General features: G+C 37.1%; 1 protein-coding gene across 4 annotated transcripts in view; it reads right to left on the bottom strand.

The window, feature by feature from the left end:
- Positions 1–22,961, bottom strand: part of LOC105222018 (myb-like protein P) — a 58,134-nt gene that overhangs the window by 5,679 nt on the left and 29,494 nt on the right. For all 4 annotated transcript variants that reach the window (XM_049456013.1, XM_049456014.1, XM_049456012.1 and 1 more), the window contains 4 exons: positions 19,435–19,565; positions 13,744–14,842; positions 13,306–13,426; positions 4,357–4,618 (listed from right to left, as the gene is read on the bottom strand). In XM_049456013.1, the coding sequence (XP_049311970.1) occupies positions 4,357–4,618; positions 13,306–13,426; positions 13,744–14,842; positions 19,435–19,565 (1,613 nt within the window). The remainder of the gene's footprint in view (positions 1–4,356; positions 4,619–13,305; positions 13,427–13,743; positions 14,843–19,434; positions 19,566–22,961) is intronic.

Here is a 22,961-nt window from a genome sequence, read left to right as displayed (position 1 = left end):
AGCGTGCTATCTCATGCATGTGTCCACCTTTAAATCAATTCGACAAATACGAGAAGCTCCATATAAAATGCCAGCGAGTCAATATTTTCCATCACAGCAATTTGCAGCTGACCATTGCAGGCCCAGCCATTTATTCTTCGCATTCATACGGATGACAATTGCCTCGCTTAAGGCGAACACCTATGCACATGTGTGGCGTTTGTGTGTGTATATGTGGGTGTCGTGGGGCGCAGATTGAGCCTATTTGTCTGTCGTGCCTTTAGTGTTTTCAACAGCGTCAACATTTCTCGCGTTGACTTCGCTGCTATGTGCTGCTCCTGTGCATGGCTAGCTGCCGCACTGCTGCTGTTGTGTGGCGTATGTTGCACATCATAATTCAAGTCAAAATAAAATCGGCAGGCGCAATTTGCTACGGACTCAAAGTGTGCTGGTGATTCATATGCTTTACGGCCATCTGACGCTTTCATTTCATTGCTTTGGCTATTCTTCACGTTGTCAGTTTATCACTTTCTCCAATTTATAGGCATGAATCTATACTACTCTACAGCTTAAGGGTTCATTAAAGAATATATATTCGGATGATATTATAAAATATTGTGACATATTGTTATAAAGTGTAAAATATTTGTCTCTGAAAAAAGTTTTTTTCAATCAGGAGCAAATATCGTAGCATTTCTCGGAGAGGGCGCCACTAAAACTGATGTCAGGCAAAGAAAGGAGAAGGGCGTGATTGAACTTTTAAGAATTAAAAGTAAAAGCGGTAAAGCTAAAAACTGGATATCGAACTAAACCATTTTTTATTCTTAAAATTCAATCATACCCTTTCCATAAAAAAACCATATAGCAAATTTATAGATAACAAAAGGACCTACAATCGAGGTTTAATCGACAGGCTGTATGCGATGGTCCAATGCCTAATTTGAAGAAGATAAAAGCATTGCTTCAGCAAGGTACTGATATGGGGTCACAATTAAATAAAACTAGGACAAATAACGACAAAGAAAATGAAAAGACTGAGCTCACTTTTGAAGTAAAATATATACAGACTACAAAAATGGTATTCTAAATAAAATTTGGAAGATCGTTGGACAACCCTCGATGAAAGTTATGATAAATAAAAAATAAGATATATACTAAAATCGTTTTTTTTTATACAAATTAAACAGATCAAACCAAATGCAAAAGCGCTGATGTCATACCGGAATAGCAGGACATAAACAGAATTAATGTCTAACCAAGAATGATGCTCAAAAAGCCGTTAAACTACTCTCGTAGGTCGCCTTTTATATTTCGGGATTAGAGAAGACAAACAAATAGCCACTTCTCAAAGCATATTTTGCCACAGTGATTGAGGTATCTCCAAAACATGCGTTCTGACCGCGTCAACCTACTCTTCAGGCGTCGAAAAAACGTTGACCTTAGTTTATTTTTTACGAATAGGAATCAACAGAAGTCAGTCAGTGCCAAGTCAGGGTTCTACGGAGGATGATTCATCAAATCGAAGGTTTGAGTGCTCAAACATGAAGTTATTTCAGTCGATGTGAGAGAGCCCGTCCTGTGTGATTGGTTTTCGTGATTTCTTGAAAGTTAAATGGCAATAAATGGTTGCGTACCACTGAGAATTTACTGTTTTGCGTTGGTCTGGTGGTATAGTTGCGACATGTACAGCTTTGTCACAAAAAACAGGCAACCATTTTTCTTGGAAGTGCATCGCAGTTGAATAGCTTTTGTAGACTGCTGTTTACTTTGTGCTCATTCTTATAAATCTATGATTCATCAGCTGTAACGTTGTCTTAGACATGTTTCAGTCGTATTTGTTTAAATTTTGTCTCGATCAATTGACACAAATCTTTTTGGAGTGATCGTGTGGGATCCAACGAGAACAAAGTTTTTAGTCTTATGTTCATTATATGTACTATATGTTGATCCCACCAATGCTTATAGTTTTCTTAATCCCACGTTAGGTCCCATGTCGCTATATCAGGTTGATTTTGGACAACTTCCTCGAAATTCGACTTGGCGTGATCTACGACCTCGATCGGATTCATCTTACCATCGACAAACACTGATCCTTGATGGAGCTTCATTATCAAAAGTTCATCTCTGCACTCTTGATGAATGATTCCCGTCGAAAGTTGCAAAAAATAATCGCGCTACCATTTCTGGGCGAGAAGAATATTTTAAGATAGTGTAAACATACAAATAGCGCTGAGTATGCATACCATCAAAAATGTGGTTTGCCAGACTACAATGCTAGGGTTGCCTTCTACCGAATAATAAAAAGCAATCCGACGAGCTCATATAACGATATTATAAAAAAATCTCTGTAGACTATAGTAAACCAGAAGTTTCAGGATCTATATTTTGTTTCGTACTTTATCTAAAGTAAAACTTACCAAAAAAAATCTAGTTTTTTAAATGTTTTTCCGGAAGACATTATAAAAAAGGATGTATGCATTTTCTACTCCTTTTAGAGTAGAATAATCTCTTAATAACTTTGGAGTGAAATAATCCTTTAAGGGGTTACAGGGGTTTATGGGTTTTTTTATTGTCTAGAATATTGTCCTAAATTTTCAAGTTGATCCGAGTAATAGTTTCGGAGATACTGTTTTGAAAACTTGTGCACCCGAGGCTAGCTAGTCTAAGTGCGCCGGCTTTAAACGCGTTTTACTCGAAACTGTATTTTTGAAGTCGGTTGACAAGATTCCTCGAGAACTACTCAAGCGATCTTCGTGAAATTTTACACAGTCTTTGAGATACAATTCTTAAAGGTTTGGATGAAGAATTTGTTTTATAGTTGCGATTACAACTATTTGAGACACAAAAAAGTCGCAAAATTTTCGCTGAAATTTTAATTTTTTGTAAAAATGTCTGCCAAAAATCCAATTTTCAGTTTTTTTTCTCGGCCAAGTTCTGAGATAAGGTTTTAACTAAAATACCAATTTTCTTTTTTTTCACGTTAGATGACTCTGTGTAGAGTGATCCTGCCAAAACGGGCGCGCCTTTTTTCATTGCTTCGCAATGGCCGAGTTTAAAATATTTTTTTCCAAATAATTTAGAATTTCTTTGTTAATATAATGTAAATTTGTAACAATAAAAAATTCGAATAAAATATTTAATTTTTTATATAAGAAAAATGTGTTATAAAAGGCTGTTTCTTACTGAAGGAAACCCATGTAGCCCCTTGAATTTCAGTATAACAATTTTTTTAATATTTTATTGGAAAAAAATACTTGTACTTCCAAAAGTAATTTTAATCTTTTTTTTTAATTTTTTCCCGAAAAATATTAGAGAGAATGGATGTCTTTCCTACGCCTTTAAGATCAGAATAATCTCTTAAAAGCTTTAAAGTGGAGTAATCCTTTTAAACCTTGTATAGTATTTACTAAATTACTGTTTGGAGGCACTTTGATATTAAGGGGCACACCTAGTGTCAAATTTCGAAAATATCCAACTTTTTGGTCTTACATATAGCTTTGGTCTATAGTATAGATTCTCTATCTTAAAATTTTTAAATTAATATTAAACATATTTTTTAGTTACAGCATTTTAAAGTGTGTAGAATTTTTTTCTGAATGTTCCGCATATAGAGAGACTTACCATTGCTTGATCTGATTAAAAATAGAATTTTGGGAATTCATTATTGTGCGGACAAAATGTTCTGGTCGAAAATGTTAGGTTTTTCAGTTTTCATCCACGAAGAAAACCGGAATGAATGCGACAGTGAAGAACGTTTTTCTAAACCTTTGCTTAAGGCGTTATATACAGTTCAAAGTCGGTGACCAACATTACAGAACAGCTAAGCCGAGTAGTCTCAAATTTTAACACGCTTTATAAATATATTTTTTAGTAATTAAACTACCAATAATTTTTTTAATGAAAATTTAGGCCGGAATTTTGGTCGAAAATCGATTTTTTTTAGAAACCGCCATTTTGTTTTACATTACTCTAACGAAATTTGTTTTTTTTAATTTCAGTTCAGAGATATACTGGTTACCGCAAACTTCTTTTTGAGAGGAGCTGACGGAGAGCAGCTGTAGTTCCTTTCATAAATATATTCAAGTCTTAAAATACAGCTACGTATTATCTCCTAACTGTACGTAACCGCTTAACGCCTTTGAATATCACATGTAATTCGAAAAATGTTTAAATTTTTTCTTAAAAATATCTGATGCAATTATATTATAAATATTTAACTTTAAATTTAGTTTTATGATGTGACACTAGGTGTACCCCTTAAGGTCAAAATGTTCAGTTTTTTTATACTAGAACCCAAAATCACATAAATATATTTTACTGCATTTGTTTTTGCACGTTTCAATTTCTTATGACTACTTTGTGTCGTGCAGTACTCACCTCAACTCGCGTCCGGGTTCGGCGCGTACATGCGGCGTTTGTATGGACTCCCGAAATATGGCGCCACCTTCGCCGTCAATTCGCAACGCGTGTGCACCGATTGTGACTTCATTTTGATTTACAGAAAATAAATTTCGTCCGTTGGTGTCATTGATGCGAATTTCCTTCGCCAAGCATTCGAGCTTATCGTGCCCAAGGAATAAATGATTCTCCAGCATGCCATTCGCGTCACGTGTATTGATTGAAAAATTACGTGATGATTCTGTTGATGATATTCGGTTGCCGCCGTCGCCAGGTGAGTAGCGAGTGTGTAGGTAATCATCACAGCAGCGCGGTGAAGTGTAGTTTGTTGAGGTGTCGGTGTGGTGTCGATGTGGGGATGACCACAATTCCCATTTGGTTTATGGTGGATATGAATGTTTGATGTTTGACCGAGAGTGTTGTGTGGTTGTTGTTTTATCGGTTGAGTGTTTCGATTTGTTTATTTGTTTTTTATTTTTATTTTTTTTTTGTTTTTAGTTTTGTGGTTTTTGTGGCAGTCAATGTGAATTACGGCGTTGATGATGACATCCATCCGGTTGTACCGAAAAAAAATTGCAAGAAAATATTACAACATAAATATGAGTGCGATTTGTGGGCGCAGATAGTGAAATCAAATATACCAAATGTCAACTATGTAATATAAATAGTAATAAATAAGCGACGAGCATGTGCACGTGCGCCGAAAACAAGCCGCATAACAAATGTGCCGTAATAAGGCACACCCGTCCGCAGCACCCAACCAAAGCCCACAACATACGCTGCTAGGAAAGTAAAGTCAAAAAAGCGCATAGTGCGGACTCACATCTTTCTTCCTACAAATAAGCGTGCAAGCCGCAAGATTAGTGTGACATGATAGCGGAAACGGAAATAAAATTTGTGCCAGCACGATTCTGCAGCTCACGGCCAATGGACCAGCCAACCACTCAACCTTGGCGACGACACCAAAAAGTTAAAAGACACTCTGCGCGCAGGAAATTTGTTTCATCTACTGTTATAGGTATAACCCTCCGCCCCCGCACACAACTAAGTGTGTATTTCGAACGTGTAAGACATTGAAGAAATTTAAAGATTGCATCCGGGCCACTGAGGTGGAATTGGTGCCATCACCAAACATATGTACGACACCCTCTTCAGCTTCTTATCTCGGCTGCGGTCCACTGGCTGTGTGACTGCGTCTCTGCTCATACCTTAATGTTGTCATTAGGTGAAAATCCCATCTGTCTTTCTCTACTTTTATCTGTAATTGTGCAACGCCAGTCAACGCGCTCCGCACACCTAACTGCATACTCGCCAACACATAGAAACACGCATATTTGGTTGTGGTGAAATGTATTCGTGCGTGCCACACGTACTTTCAGCGCTCGCCACATTGTGTTGAGTGTGGCAAGATTTATTTATTCTCGGTAAGTTTTAATTTTTCTACAGCGATTTGCAGAATTCTAACTTTATGTGTTTCTCTAAGTTGCTAGTAATTTCTTAAGGTCGCTTATTTTTGTTGGCATGAAATATGCAGCATATACCAAGAGTTATATCTAAAATCAGGTTGCAATCTAAGTTGTGATTTTTGAATTTTTGTTTTATCTTTTTCTTCTAGTTGACTAATAGTTTTACATTTGACAGCATTCGGTAGGTTGTAGCATTAGAATGGAGATGGTATATTGAAAATGATAGCAGATTGTGTCGAAGTAGCTCGAATTTAAATTTTAGAATGTTAAAACTCTATCTATAAAATTCTGGCTCGATTAAATCAATGAAAAAAGTTAGTCTTCTTAAAGACACACTGAATTCATATGGGTCAGTATGCAGTTGGGAGGCTTAGTATCTTGCCGAACGCCAACTGCCCAAGTTATTTGAGGATAGCGACGTGACGCAACTAGATAACTTCCTCTCCTTGACCTTTTTGAAACATTACGGTGACCACACCTTCGTCGAAGCAGGTATTGGTATCTGCTACCTCAACAAATATGTGACAGGCTCGAGCCGCCGGCTTATAAGGATACTGGGAACCAACAGTAAGGAGTCAGTGGTATTAAACTAAAAAGGCATTATGAACGTGAAATTGTGACTCTTTTCACACGAGCTAGCCAGTTTACCAAACCTATTCTCACCTATGAAGTTCCCTCAGTAGTGAGACATTCGAAGAAAACCTCAAAAAAAAAAACCTTAAAGGCATAAAAAATCCATTTATAAAGCAAAAACAAGGGTATATTTTCAATATTACGACCACAGTTTTTTATTTGTTATTAAAAACAATGCGAAATCCCTTCAGTTTCCTACCATATCAAAAAGTACAGGGTTTGTCCGGAAAGTAATAAAACTGATTTTCTTTCGCCGCGACTGTACTTCGGAGCGTACGTGCACCAACTGGATTCGGTAAAGGACGTTCCTAGCCAACGAACGAGCATCTGGAAAGTCTGGACAAATATATTCGGGTGACGTTCGTTAGAGCAGAGGTACGCGATTAAATTCTGCGTGAAACTCGGTAAATTTGCGTCAGAGATGTTTGATATGATCAAGCAAGCTTACCAAGATGTTGTTTTAGTAAGAAGTGGCGTGTTTCGGTGGCACCAGGCATTTTTAGAGGGCCGGTGAGAGGTCGCTGATGAAGACCGTGCTGGGCGACCTGCGACTTTGACAAACACCGACAATGTGACTCGTGCGCGCAAAGTTTTGAACTCAGATCATCGGCTAAGTATTTGTTTAATTGCCCAGATGTTTTATCAAAATCTGTGTTTATGCATTGTGGCGGAACACAAGGTGTGTGCGAAGATGGTCCCAAAAGTGCTCATTGATGACCAGAAATTGCGGCGAGTTTTTTTAAATAAACTCAGTCCTATTATTTTCCGGACAAAGCATGTACATGTAGGGGGTTTAAGTCTGCTAAAATGTCTATCAACTCCTCCGTTGGAAATTCTCTTTTTTGACGTTCTGAGAAGGTTGGAAAATGTTGGCATTTTTTCTGACCACTTTTCGAGAAAAAAACAGATGTTCTTTGATAAAGGAGCAATCGAAGCCCAGGCGTCCCTGGTCCAATTAAGCGCCTGTTATTGCTTAATTTGGACCTGTACTGTCACCAATTTGACTTTCTGAAGGAATCGATCGTCTAAAAGCGGATTATTTTGGTCAATAGGAAAGGAATTTTGTAACATCTGAGCAACGCTAGGCCACACACATCGACAGTGCCTTAAGCGATAAGATAAGACTAAAAGCTACGGTAGTTTGGTTTCCAGGTGCACCATATAGCCCTAATTAAGGATTAAGTGCTATGTGTTTAAATCTATGACGAATAATTTTGCTGGTGAAACATTAACCTCAAGGGAAGCTTGCAAAACCCGCGTGGCCCAGTTATGTGTTTAAGGGAATGAGGGTTTTTTTTAAGGGTTGGCATTATGAAATAATCTTCAAAATAAGAACAAGTTATCAAACAAAACTGTACATATGGTATTGGACCTTGATTGGACCATTATATCATACGAGATTTGACAATTAAGTAATGAGACCGATTTTATTGCCGCGCTTGTGGTAAACCTGTGACCTTGAAATTCCCTTTCTCTTTTTCCGGCATCCCTCCCCTCTCCATTGATATATGTACCATGCTCTAGCTTGTTTAGTTCGCCTGCTGCGTCAAGTTGAGTAGTCGTGTGTTTGTAGTGCTCGTCACGAAAATGGAAAAACGAAATCAAGAGCAACGCGTCGCGATAAAATTTTGCGCCAGATTGGGCGAAACAGCTTCGGAAACGTACGCTAAAATTGTAAGAGTGTATGGTGATAGTGCTCTTAGTCCCGGAAACCAAACGCCAAAGCTCACAATGGTTGTCTCCGCGCGCCTCCCGCCCGAAAAAAGCTCGCATGAGCAAGTCGAAAGTGAAAACGATGATTATTGCCTTTTTTGATAGCCGTGGAATCGGCCACAAAGAATTCGTTTCACCGGGGAAAACTGTGAATCAAGTCTACTATTGCCAAGTACTCGAAAGATTGCGAAAACGAGTCAACAGTGTGCGCCCAGACATCGCTCGTAACTGGATCCTTCATCACGACAACGCGCCGTGCCACACCGCCCTCAGCGTGTCCCAGTATTTGGCCTCTAAAGGGATTGCCGTGTTGCAACAGCCGCCTTATTCGCCCGACATGTCACCCTGTGACTTTTTTGTTTCCTAAAACAAAATCGGTGGTCAAAGGAACCCATTTTGAGTCGATTACGGACATCTAGGCGGCCGTGACGAGGGTACTCGCGGACATCCTAGTCGAAGCGTTCCAGAAATGTTACGAAGCATGGAAAACGCGCTGGAATCGCTGTGTAGCTACTTTGAAGGAGATGGCAGAGTTGTAGAATAACTTTCAAATATACGGTTTTTATGGAATCAGTCTCATTACTTAATTGTCATACCTCGTGTTGCAAAATATTTTGAAATATATGCCAAGAGATGCTGTTTAAGCTACGCGGTAAGTAAACATAGAAAGTTTGTTCATTTTTGCTCCAAATGGGTAAACCATAAATTTTGTTGATCCAAAATTATTTTTTTAATCCTCTATGTAATTCTATATGTACGAATACTTTTATGTACAAAGACTGTCTGGTTTGTTAGCTTATTATATTTCCAAAGGAATTAATTTTTAAGGCAATTTTACCTCTATAAGATTGAGAAATTCCTGTGACTATGTTGTGCAAAGCGACATGCTGAGCGCTGACCAAGTAAATATTATATTACAGGTGGGAGTGGCTACACATGTATAAAAACAAACATATGCCAGCAAATAATAATATATTAAAATACCATAAATATAAGATGACAAACAACTAATATCGTGGAAGTGAAAGCTTGAATGCTGTATCTGAGCTTGTGTAAGATGAAATTTGTTGTTGGCCATAGGCTTTTAGGCGCCACATAATCTCAGCATTTGTAAATTTATGCAAACTGAATATTAATAGGGACATCACCATAATAAATTACGTGCGTAAATATCTTATCGCGCCGTGACGTTATCAGACAAACATTATCCGACTAAATGTTTACGCATTTGTAGATTTATTCATACGCTTATTAATGCATATTATATGCCCCAATGTGCATGTGCATGCGTGTGTGTGTTGGTAGCGGAGTGTCATGCTGGCGGCGTACAAATTGCCGCAAATCACAGACAAACAAATTTGCATGTCATTGGCAGCACACAAACACACTTACACCAGCTACACTTGTGGGTAACATATAGATATATATGTACAGTGTTCGAAAAAATAATAGGAACCGCGTCTACTTCGGTACTTAAAACCAATTTCTTACTTATATAGAAAACTATGTCGCGGAGTGCCCTGTAGACTCTACATAGCTGTAGAACGTAGTATTAAAAATATCCTAAAAATGAAAAAAAGGGAAATTCCTAAATTAATGTACTACGATTTGTTCTCGTTGGATCCCGCACAATTTGACAATCGCTCAAAAACAGGCTCGTGTGGATTGGTGTAAAGAAATGCTGTCACAGGTGATCTATGCATATGAGCCCGAAACAAAACAGCAATCGACCGTGTGGGTCTTCCAAGACGAGCCAAATCCGACTAAAAAAAAAAAAAAACATTTTCGTTGATAAATATGCCTATTTTCATTATAAGGCCAGAACTATATATAGCAGCCCTCGTACTCTTCTAAAAAAGTGTTCTCTGAAATTCACTTTAATGTTATCCCAAAAGTTCGATAGAACCTCAAGAATACCTTGCCGGCATTTGTTCAGTTGGAGTATAAGGAAAAAACTAATTGAAAACGATTTGACGACTAAAAGACACCCCCAACAAGCAAAGTTTTAATTCAAAAAAAATTGTAAAAGGCTGTGTTTTGCAAAGCGACTGTGGGCAAAAAAATAGTAAGACTTTTTAATTAAAATTTCGGCCAAATGTCGCATCAAAATAAGCATTAGTTTTTCTGAAGTACATACAGTGCATTCGGCGACTCTTACGATTGGTGAAATTATTCAAGAAGTTTGATTAAATCTTAAGTGCGGAATGAAATTTATGGTACCGAAATCTTTAGAATGTTGGAAAAGGCCTTCTGTGATACTTGCGAGTAGGAGATTTTGATTGGTACAAATTATTCAAAGAGGGTTGAGAACGAGTTGACGTTCAGAACGGCCATCAAGATCAACTGATGATCAGCACTTCAATAAAATAAAGCAATAGGTGCTTGAAAACCGACAGTCATAGATCTCACTGGCATCGTTGGAATATCTGAAGAACCAGTTAAATCCATTTTGAAAGATTATTTGGGTCTAAAAAAGTAAAATCACAATTGGTTCCAAAATCACTAAATTTTTTTCGAAAAACAGCGTCACCTTAACATCGGAGAAACTATGCTTTTCGGCTACCAGGATGTCATGAAACATAATATTTCTGGCGAAGTGTCTTTGATCTATACTTACGACGCAGAAATAGACGATCAATCGGCCGAAAATCGAGCAGAAGACCGAAAGGTGAGCAGAAACCGAAAAGACCACACAAAGCAGGTAAAAAATCAAGGTTACGTTGACAATTTTCTTTGATTATCGAGGTGTGGTGCACTCTTTATTCCCTTCAACCAGTCAAACTCTATCTCTATCAACAAGGAATACTATTTGAGACTTAAGCGTCGTCTGCGCGAAGCTATTCGTAAAAAATTAAAATTTTAAATTACGAACAAAGTCTAACATGCTAATAGTGGTATAAGTAGTTAAGTAATGGTTTCTGGATCAAAATATCAATGTGATGGAGTGGTCATTCCAATCCTCTGATCTAAAGCTGATGGAGTATTAGTGGGCGATATTAAAAAAGAGAGTTGGTGGTTTTAAACAAAAAAATAAGTAAACGCACCTAACTTCTTGTAAATCGGATAGTTGATTGATTTAAAGTTACAACTATCTCAACGGTTTCAACTTAGAAAAGAGGAAACATTAAGACTAGAAAAAAAGTCGCTGCGACATATGTAGTACGCATCAATTTAAAGTTTATAGTGCTGATTGTATGTCGTACTGAAGTTAATGATGCCCAAAGGTAAAGAAAAAATCCGTGAAATTATTGGTATTGAAGCAAATTTTGCTACTGGAATGTTGACTTAGAGGTTATATATGGGTAAACATACTATTTTGAGAATTTTAAATTTAAACTTGGGGAAAATGAAAGTAATTTAATTCGAGATTCTCAAGCAGCAATTAAAGCAATAACCAGAACAGGGAGGTAGTAGATACTCACATAGTGACTGCCGGAGAGCGATTCTATTTAGTTCACACGGATATTTCTGGAAATGAAATAGCTGATGACATTACCAAAAGTACCATCTGCCTAGCTACGGAACCAGTTCAGGAATCACGCAAGTTACTAAAAACGATACATGATGAAATTTTGGAAAGGGCAGAAAGATGAATCAGGTTGAGATGGAGAGAACATCGCTCAGATCATGTCCAAGTGCCGTGAAGAAAAACACGCATGCTTTTGTTCACGCAATCTCGAAAGGACTGCAGAATGGTTATTGGCCTAGCCACAGGTCACAGCTTACCAGCATTACATGCGAAAGAAACTTGAAGAAAGTGCTGGGAAGTAGTATATATGAGAGAGACGTTCGTCATACTCTGCTTCTGTTCGGCCTTATTTAGAACTCGGCTTATATTATATATAAGAGCTTCAAAGTTCAAGGGATTGGAGAAGCACCAGTATTAGATATCAATCCTCGGTTAAACTTTCGTAAAAAACATTGTCCTCCTCCACGACGTTAGCTCCATTTCGTATTAAGCTGAACCTCCATTTGTAGATTTATTTGTATAATGACACTAGACATTATAACACAACCAATGTTCTACATGAATGAAATGGATACCAAAAATTCAAAGAATTTTTAATGAAAAGCGTATTTGTTTCATCAACTATCCTCCGTATTCACCTGATCTATTGTATCACCATATAACTATTTTCTATTTCCAAAACTGAAAACCAACACGAATGCAATATTTTAAGATATTCCAGTCATTCAAGCAGACTTAACCGAGATCCTTCCCAGATACTAAAGATTTATTACAAGAACTTGTATTGTTCAGTCGCCTATATGGTATAGTGACTTGATTTGAAATATTTCTTCAGAGATTGTAGCATTGCCTCCGACAATAACCCATGCCAAATTTGGGGAAAAAAATCTCTTCAAATGAAAAAAGTTTACCATACAAAGCATTTGATGTTGATTGTTCAGCTTGTATGATAGCTATGTATGCATATGCTATAGTGGTCCGATTTCGGAGGTTCCAACAAATGAGCAGCTTCTGGTGAGAAAAATACGTGTGAAGTTTTTAGATAGATATCTCAAAAAGTGAGGAACTAGTTCGAGTATACACAGATAGGCCAGCATGGCTAAATCGACTTTCTTTATGTTGATAATTTTTATATACATATTTCATAGGTTCCTTCTGAGTGTTAAAAATTCGTGGCAAACTTACATAGTATACCCTGTTCAGGGGTATCTACATAAGTATATACTCGTCTCGTTCCAAACTTTGTATTGAACCTAATGGAACCTATTTTGCATAAATACTTAATAACTTTCAAAGATAATATTTTGTACATTGTAGATTCTGTATCCAAAGAGATCGGTATTTTTCAGAAGACACCTTGTACATATACAAGTTTGTTTAAAAAACAAAACTAAATGAATATTACATCAAGTGTACGAAATGAAGACAACCGAAGCAACCAACTGGATTCTATTATTTTGTCCAACACTGTATATATATACAGATATTAAAACTGATATAAATATGTATACGTGTAATTCATCGTTCGCTTATGCGTTTATGCCTACATTTATCACCCTCCAGCGAGTTGCACGTCTTTGCCGCACACTCACGCACACTCATAAGAATATATTAATGTATACTCGTATATGTGAGGGGCACACTTACCTATCGCTATCGGCTGGCCATGCCTGGAGCGTATTGTCGATGCACGCAGCATATCCATTATGAGCGCCTGACCGGTGAGCTGTATGCCGCCTGGCACTATCTTCAGCTGGCCCATGCCGTCCTGTAATGATGATAAGACAGAAACCATTGAAGGTCAATTAACAACAATTGTGCCGGTTAATGAGGCAAATATGCAAAGTGATTTATGCGCACACACACACACACACGCGTTTATACACCTGCATACCGCCGCATGCCTGATGTCAACTGGTCGATTCAATCCGAACGTAGTGGAATTCAAACGAACCGGTGTGTGGCAACAATCACCTTTGTGCCGAGGCATGTGGCATGAGTACATAAGCATAATTTGTTGCAAGCAACATTAGAGCGCATGTGTGTAAGTGTGTGTGTGGTGTGGCGTGTGTTTGGTTTACTCACCGTCGTGAATTCCATCACTTTCAGTATCCACAATGTCAACACCAGATTTGTGATGATGAGCAGCATTAGCAGCACCAGCAGGCCGTAGAGGCATTTCTTGCGCCAACCCACCAGCTCCAAATGTGCACCCAAACTGTCCATGAGCGCGCTGTTTTCTTTGTGTAGTGTATTGCTGTGATTGTTGTTATTGTTACTGTTGCTATTGCTGCTGTGATTGCTGCTATTGCCACTGCCACTCGCACTGCTACTGCCGCCAGCAGCGCCTGCGGTCATTCTCTTTGGCAGCGCGTGTTGTTGCAGTGTTGGCTGTCGTTGCTGCTGCTGCTGTTGTTGTTGCTGCTGCTGTGGCGGCTGTTTCACCTTGGCTGTGGCACGTTGCCGCCTGTTGTGACCGTTGAGCGGCGCTTTGCCTGTGTGGCTGCCCACTAGATCGAGATTGTCAGCTGCATATGCAGCCCGCGGTGTTGTTGTGGTTGTTGCGATGCGTGGCAAGGTGCGATTGCGCGGTGTACGTAAGCTTGTTGTTGGCTTTGTTGTCGTTATTGTATTGTTGTGCGCACCAGCAACACCACTGCCGCCGCCGCCAATTGCCAAAATATCGTCTACCGTTATTGCTTTAGTCGCTTTTGTTGCTTTTGTTGTTGCTGCCACACCTATACCATTCAATATAATCGACGTGCTAACTGTTGCTGCATGTTGCACATTGCCACTCTCCGCACTGTTGCGATTAGGTGATTTTGATTTCGGCTGCTTCGACGCTTCGGTTGCCAGTGAATTATTAATTACCGTTGCTGCCACTGTTTGATTGCCACCACAGTTATTGTTATTGTTGTGGAATTGGTGTTCGAATTGTTGTTGTTGTTGTTGCTGTTGTTGTTTCTGTGTTTGCTGTTGCTTTTTGCGCTTAAATGTTGCAGTCGGCGATGTGAATTGAAAAGTTGCCGCGCTTTCTAATTGCAATTCGGTTGCAGCTGCGTCGCTTTGTTGCTTTTGTATTAAATCTGTCGTTTGCTGTGAATGAATAGGATCGCATACTTTAGCACAATGGTTGGCTGTTGGTATAGTTGTTGTGCTTAGTGGCGCAAAGCCATTCTGTTTGCTGCGTTTTTGGTTTGGTTAGTAGATGGAAAATCATGAGTCAAAATGTTGGTGGTATGAGTGGCAGGTGGATGTTGCATGCCCGGGTTAAAAGTGATGTGGAATGCGTTGAAATTATTTTACATGATGTAAGGGTCATTATGGCAATGTTGCGGTATTTAGTTGGCAGAGAGCATCGATAAGTTGATTGAAAGTGATTTGTGACGCCAATCAAATGGAAAATATAAATAATGATATTCATATTGTTTTAGATACATAATGAGTAGAGGATAATGATTTAGTATACTATATATTACAATAAAGGGTTGTTGGATCATGCTATGATAGATTATAGACGAATAATGCATAATGCTATTTATTTATAACGCCACTAATGTGGAAGACTACTGATATCTTGTTAACTGTTTACTTGCTTTGGATATTATAACAGGATTTTGCTTTGAAGAAGGCTACAGAAGGCAGTCTACTTGAAAATGTAAGTGGTAAGGTTGATAACTTATGGGGGTGCCAGTTATAAAAGCTGCTGGGGGAAAACGAGGTAGAAATATCTCTACACTTCCAACTTGACTGCCCCGCCTTTGAGACACCAAGACAGAAATAACTTGGATCGCACACTTTTCGACATCCCAGTAAACCGATAGACTTATAAAATATAATTACAATAGTGCTATTTTCTCGCTTCATAAAGGACTGTATTTTGATCTTTGTTCATTAGGGACTACATCTTGTTCTTGAGGGTCAAGCCTGACTGAACCTGAAGGGTGAAACAATCATATACCACCAGGAAAGAAAGATTAGCCCGATTCCATACCCATTCAGAATTCTGGTTCAGAATGCGACTGAATTTTACAAAAGAAAATGTATTCAGGCATTCGGCGACGGTTGCGGAATTTGTTACTTCCATTAGTCGCCTCGACGACAACTTGGCTTATCCACTGTTTTGTGAATGCTTTACTCAGTATTGTTAATATCATCGATGGTCTAAGAGAAAATATTTTATATATTTTGCGATGTAAGTGAAGCGTCTGTATATATGAACAGGGCCTGTGGTGCTAATCTAAACATATGAGCCAACCCAAGAAAACCTCATTGGACGAACTTCCCTATGCAAAACGCTGCTGAAATCGATTAATTTCTGAAGTGAATGAAATTTCCATATCTAAGTTTAATGTAGTCTTTACCTTTACTAATAGAGGCATTTGACATCTATATTCTGTCCCATACTAAGAAAAAGTAAGAAGCAACGTCTATAAATTACTACGAGTACATGTGAATTTAAAATAGTTTAATATTTTATTTATTACGTACACTAATGTGGTGGAAGCACTTAAAAACTTTTATTACAGTTGTAATTGGGAAAAATGTGGCCAAAATGTGGCATTTTTACGACGCCTTTATATGTTTTGGCAATTCAGGTTGACGCTTAATTTGCCAGACAAAATATTAGGTTGTAAAATTTTTTCGTTGACTTATGAAATTACAAGTTGACAGATTACAAACAAACGTAAAAATTGCGAGTTTGTTTTGGAAGATTGCCTACTTGTGTCTTTATTAATTTTGTCAATGTTTTTAAAATACAGTGGGCCTTTATAATATTTGTTAGGATCTTAAAAAGTACTTGGAGTAATTTTATAGCTTTAAATACTATTTGGTATTCATTAACGCCGAGACGAGATACAAGACTTAAAACAGTCTAATTGAAAAACTCCAGAATATTTATTTCTAGACCATCAATGTATTAATATTCCATTTAGGAAGATGTCTAAAGATTTCCTTGCCGAATTCGTTGAGAGGCGAACAGTGATGATAGAAAATTCACTAAATAGTTTTTATGATGCTAAGGGAAGATTGTTTAAAGTAAAATGATTTTAGTGTTTCGAGGAAATATTTACGGTTCACATGTTAAATTTGTAAAGCGAACCGGCAGATGGCGATTAGCAAGATGAATTTGTTTGAAAACACATTTTGTTAATCAAATGTTTAAGAACAATGTACATTTACAGAATGTAGTGTAATTAAATAACCGGTGATTTATTTTTGGAAATTTTGGATTCTCTCGATCTCTCAGCCGATCTGATAAAAAAAAAACAAAGAAAGATGCCAGGCAATAAGGAAGCGTTTCTACTTTAAATTAACTTGAATCCAAAAAAAAACAAGTAAGGTAGAACTATGTTCGGTTGTAATTAAACGTTTCATGCTCCCGAAAATGTCAGGACCAAAGCCAGGGAAATACTCTTAAGTGCAAAACATCAACCAGAGGTTCGTAATCTAAGCAATTTTATTATATGTCATAAGGTTTGTTGGAAAAACGAAAATCATTATATGAAATATATGGGATTTGGGGTAGTATCTACCGATTTTATATATTTTTGGCCTATACTATACTACACGTAATTAAAAGCCACCCAAGTATTTATTAAAGCCTCAATACCATCACCAATCATAGGGAGCAAAGTGAGGCAGGTGTCCGAAAATCCTAAAATTAGTTACACGAGTATTGGGATTGGGTGAAGTTTTAGCACACCTACTGGCACTGTCCACGAGTGCTATATGTAAAATGGCTTTAAGTGGTATTGTCTGTCTAGCACCAGTGCACCGGAGATGCCGTTAAGAGTCGCTTTTATTATCATATCATATTCAAACTTTATAACGAGTGTAGCCTTTTCGAGCGCCCTCCACTAGCCGAATACAACATCGTTGTCTTGACGACGGTAACATAGAGACAACACACCACTTTTGATCAGAGTTTTCCTCTCATTTTCTCAGTAGCTCTTCTAAAGCAATATAAGGAAACCGATGATTTTTATACTCTCTCCTCAAAATTTGGTCTCCACGAAAGTTTTCTATGAAGGATAAGCACTAGGTATTTCTGGATAGGGGGTGGTTCAAAAATCGAAATCAATTCAGAGAACAAAATTTTTTATATAAATATTTGCAGAATAATTTTTTTTTATTCCAAAGTTGGTATAACCCATTAATATAGAGTGATCTTAAGGAGTTTCGTTTGTTCTTAACAGATGTTGGAAGAAGTTATAACTACACTATTGCTTTGGCTAGGAAATTGCATTAAAAATCACTAAATATTGGGTAATCGAAAAAGTATTTTCGTATTTTGTCAATAGATGTCGTTGCAGTCGTAACGGGTGATTTTTTTGAGGTTAGGATTTTCATGCATTAGTATTTGACAGATCACGTGGGATTTCAGACATGGTGTCAAAGAGAAAGATGCTCAGTATGCTTTGACATTTCATCATGAATAGACTTACTAACGAGCAACGCTTGCAAATCATTGAATTTTATTACCAAAATCAGTTGGCAGAAAATCCGCTTTTTTATCGACAAATTTTGTTCAGCGATGAGGCTCATTTCTGGTTGAATGGCTACGTAAATAAGCAAAATTGCCGCATTTGGGGTGAAGAGCAACCAGAAGCCGTTCAAGAACTGCCCATGCATCCCGAAAAATGCACTGTTTGGTGTGGTTTGTACGCTGGTGGAATCATTGGACCGTATTTTTTCAAAGATGCTGTTGGACGCAACGTTACGGTGAATGGCGATCGCTATCGTTCGATGCTAACAAACTTTTTGTTGCCAAAAATGGAAGAACTGAACTTGGTTGACATGTGGTTTCAACAAGATGGCGCTACATGCCACACAGCTCGCGATTCTATGGCCATTTTGAGGGAAAACTTCGGACAACAATTCATCTCAAGAAATGGACCCGTAAGTTGGCCACCAAGATCATGCGATTTAACGCCTTTAGACTATTTTTTGTGGGGCTACGTCAAGTCTAAAGTCTACAGAAATAAGCCAGCAACTATTCCAGCTTTGGAAGACAACATTTCCGAAGAAATTCGGGCTATTCCGGCCGAAATGCTCGAAAAAGTTGCCCAAAATTGGACTTTCCGAATGGACCACCTAAGACGCAGCCGCGGTCAACATTTAAATGAAATTATCTTCAAAAAGTAAATGTCATGAACCAATCTAACGTTTCAAATAAAGAACCGATGAGATTTTGCAAATTTTATGCGTTTTTTTTTTAAAAAAAAGTTATCAAGCTCTTAAAAAATCACCCTTTACATATATCTCCAGTGCTATCAATCACATTGTGTCATATCTTATAGTGTTGGAAAGGTCAGATTTTAAGCTTCATTTAACCAAAAAAAAAATCGGGGAAATTGAAAAAAAGTTACAGCTGTTCAAAAATGAGTAAAAGTAAGGAAAATATTCACTTTATTTTGAAATTTTTGTATAAAAAAGAGAAGAATGCCGCGCAAACTACGAAATTCCGATTTACATTGATGGAACAATGTCACTAGCGGAAAAATAGCACAGAGTGGTCGACTAAATGGGACACATTTGCATATTTGTTTATTAGTATAAATAGAAAAAATAAGTTGAAGTTTGATTAGAAATGTGAAAAGACTTTTTCGACTACCTAATATTAAATGGTAAGATAAGGTAATACTGAATAGATAGATAAGGTAGTCAAAATTGTTAACCGATGGAAATTTTTCGAAAGAGGTATACATTTTTATGAAAATAAAGATCTTAGATTATATAAATTAAACACTGTATGTATTTGTCACTACTCACCGTGAGATTGTCTCTTGCGTTGGTCCCGAGTGGCTTATCAACAGCCTTGCGTCAACGTCCTCGTGTATTGCATATGTTTGCGTGGGTGAGGTAGACATTAAGTGGCAACCATTTGTGGTTGTTGAGCTCAGCTGTAATTAAACAAATCAAAATAAATCAGTCAACATTGCAAAGATGTAGAAAAATGCATAAAAAAACTAAGAAAATTATGTATTAGAGGAACTGCTTAACCTGTTGAATACATCTTGTTATTAGGAGATGTAGATAGTATTTTTATATGAATGTTATTGCAGATAAACAATATAATATATTTTATTTGAAAACATTTTATATTTTTAGTTAATATGCTACACTTTATACATTTGTATTTTATTATTTAAAAATGAAATTAAAATTACTTGCGAACATAGCTCAGAGCAATTATTTTCCTTTCAATTCCTTTCAGTTGAAATATTTAGAACAGTTGGATTTAAAAAAATGTAAAAAGCAACATATTTTTAAATGAAACGCATGCCATCAATCAAATGATTCGTAAATGCTGAAAAAATTTAATTGGCTTTTTACCGTAATCTATTAACTATTTATATTATTACAGAGTAAATAAGCATTGTGATATTAATGGATATTCATAAAAATTAACTTTCGACCGCAAGATTTTTTAATTTTACATTTACTCTCCGTAAATCAACACATATGTACATATGTGTGCCTGTGTGCACTCATTAGCTTTGTAAAGAAATGATACGCAGGTATCACCTTTTTTGGCCTAGAAATTAGCGTATTTACGGTGAAAGCATATAAGCATGCTGCAATTCGCTAGCAAAAGCTTTTTAAAAAAATACTGAATTGAACAAATTTTAATTGAATGTAAATAGAATGGATATGTGTACACATACATGTACATACGGTGGCATTTATTGACTCTGAATTGAAAAAATTATAAGTCCATTTGTATTTGAGCGCGTCATAGGAAATATACCCTATGGATAAATGGAGATGCAAGCTCTCTAAGTGGACTGGTATACGTAGGCTAACACATAAATGGCACTACTAGAATTAGTCAGTCCTAACATTCAGAAGATAGGTGCATATGTATATTTGACAACTGTCGATATTAGTTTATGATTTACAGCATTTTGATTGAAGCAACTTATCTATGTTCAAAAAAAATGAAAAAAAGGCATTTCTTGTGTTATAAAGCAATGTTTTTTTTTTTTGAAAAAAAGTACTGTTGAAGCCAAGACTTGGGTTGATGAACATTATTCGGACTCTGCACGGGGAAAATCAATCGTTGAGAAGTGGTTTCCTAAGTTTAAACGAGACGAAATGAGCGACGATAATGCACGCACGGGACACCGTAAAGAGGCTGCTAATAACGAAAACGTCAAAAAAGTCCCCAAAACTATTTTCGGATGCCCGTAAAGTGAAGTTGTTCAAGAGAGCTGGGACCAAAAAGATATCAAAGGAATGTGTTGGATATATTGTAAATTAGTATATGGGTATACGAAAGATCTGTTTAAAGCAGGGGCGCCGCGAGCTCATAATAGATTAAAAACAAAAATGGATTGATGATTCTGAAGAGCTTTTGAAGCTGTTCAATCGTATAAAAACGAAACTAAGATCAATTCTCTATGCTATTCTACGCATAGTATCACACCTTACCAGAAATCTTACTTTTAGACTCAGAGAAGTCGGTTATCTAAATGAGCTTGAACCTGAACACGCCGGAATTCTCAGTTCACCTGATTTCATACGCATGGAGTCAAGGAATCAAGCTCTGTGGAAATTTTCTCTTCCATCATAATTGAGAAGAAGCTGTGAGTAAAAAAATGCCGTTAAAGAAAGAACCCGTTGCGAAAGATGCACAGTGAGTTTATTTGTGAATGGTTTAAGGCTTGGTGAAAAGTTGGTGGAAGAGTTTACTCTCGGCAACTATCCATCGTTTTTAAAGCCTAGGTTGCTACGGCATCGGGTTGCTTCTGGTTAAGACTAGTTCGGATATCAGGCTATAGAAGAATTGCTAAAGACTAGACATCTAGACATCTTAGCATCTCTGTTATTGAAATGAGAACGGGTCGGAGCTTCACTGTCTTTTTGGGGTTACTATTGGATAGCTGGAACTGGTGGAAACTTGGTGAGTACTGGGCAACTATTGGTACAAGTACGGTCGTAAAATCCCTCTGGCCCAAAAAATTGCAAAAGAACCTTTTAATGCCCAACAAGCTTAGGCTTTTCTTAATAGTGGTGTTCTAGCTGGTCATTGAAGTTGCTTGGATGAATACTACTACTGTATGTTAAAAAATCTAAACAATTTCTTATTGATTGACCCGTATGTTCCGAATTAAACTGGCGTTTTTTTCTCTTTTCAAAAAGAACTGCTCATAATCAGTTCAAGTGGGATCCTCTCTTGAGATCAGCCATATATCCTTACCTATAACAATTTGTTTATGAGTTGTTGACGTTTAAAGACTATCAGTTACCACTATAATCGGGTCAACGAAAGTGGAATGTTGTTGGTGTTTGAGTGATGTCTTATATTGTCATAAAAATACGTGAAGGCTACATTATCAGACTGCCAAATTCTGCAGGAAATCATTCCCAAGAAGTTGATATATCTTTTGATGTTCACCTTTGCCCAAACAGAGTTGGTCTTTCGACTATATTTTTTGATATTATATGTAAACCGCTATATTTTCAAAAAAGTATAAAACTCAAATAATTTTTCTCTGAAAAATTCATATTTCAAATATACCTTCTCAAAATTTCGAATTGAAATCTTTTAAATTACAAAAGTAATTGGCTTTTTGGTGAAGTGGTGTCAATCGCGCTAATCCGCCGCGGCCCTTCTTAAAAGCTGTTTTCAAAACCATGGTTTTCGAATTGATAAAAGTCCTATAGTACGCAAAATTGAGTAATGCCCAGTAAGCACGTGTTCGACAGAAGTTTGCGAAACCCTGGTACTAGAATTTACCAAAAATATTGAAATGAAATTGTTCAATTAAAAAAGTTATTAGTAACAAAAAAGAGCTAAAAATCGATATATTTTTCATTTTTAGCATTTTTCATGTATTCTTCTTCGTTTTAGTATCATGTATGAGGAAAAGTGTACAGAGTAAGAAAATATTTTTCATTCGTATAAGGTTGAGTCGCCTGCCACCATTGTTGGGTACCCCCCTTTACTTGGATTACAATCTGCAAAGCTTAAATAATCTTTTTCCGACAACTGTGCGAAAATTTCATTATTTTGCCTTTTCTGAATACTTCCCGAAAAATAATTCAAAAAACATCAGTAGGTTTTCGGTCCAAAAAGGTAGAAGCCCCCTTAAAAAGAAAAGAAATGAAGACTTTCTAATCAGCTGACCCTTTTGCTAAAAAAATTGCTGTGTGTGAACTCAGCCTTACGCAATGAAAAGGAATCACTAATAGCTCGAAATGCAACAGAAACGAAACAGTTTGGAACTAGTGCATTTCCTTCCGGGTTATCTACATATATAGTGTAAACAAGCATTTCAGTATTTAAACAGTTA

The sequence above is a fragment of the Bactrocera dorsalis genome, chromosome 4, assembly GCF_023373825.1.
Source record: "Bactrocera dorsalis isolate Fly_Bdor chromosome 4, ASM2337382v1, whole genome shotgun sequence".
Lineage (NCBI taxonomy): Eukaryota > Metazoa > Arthropoda > Insecta > Diptera > Tephritidae > Bactrocera > Bactrocera dorsalis.
This window is presented reverse-complemented; position numbering and strand designations above follow the sequence as displayed.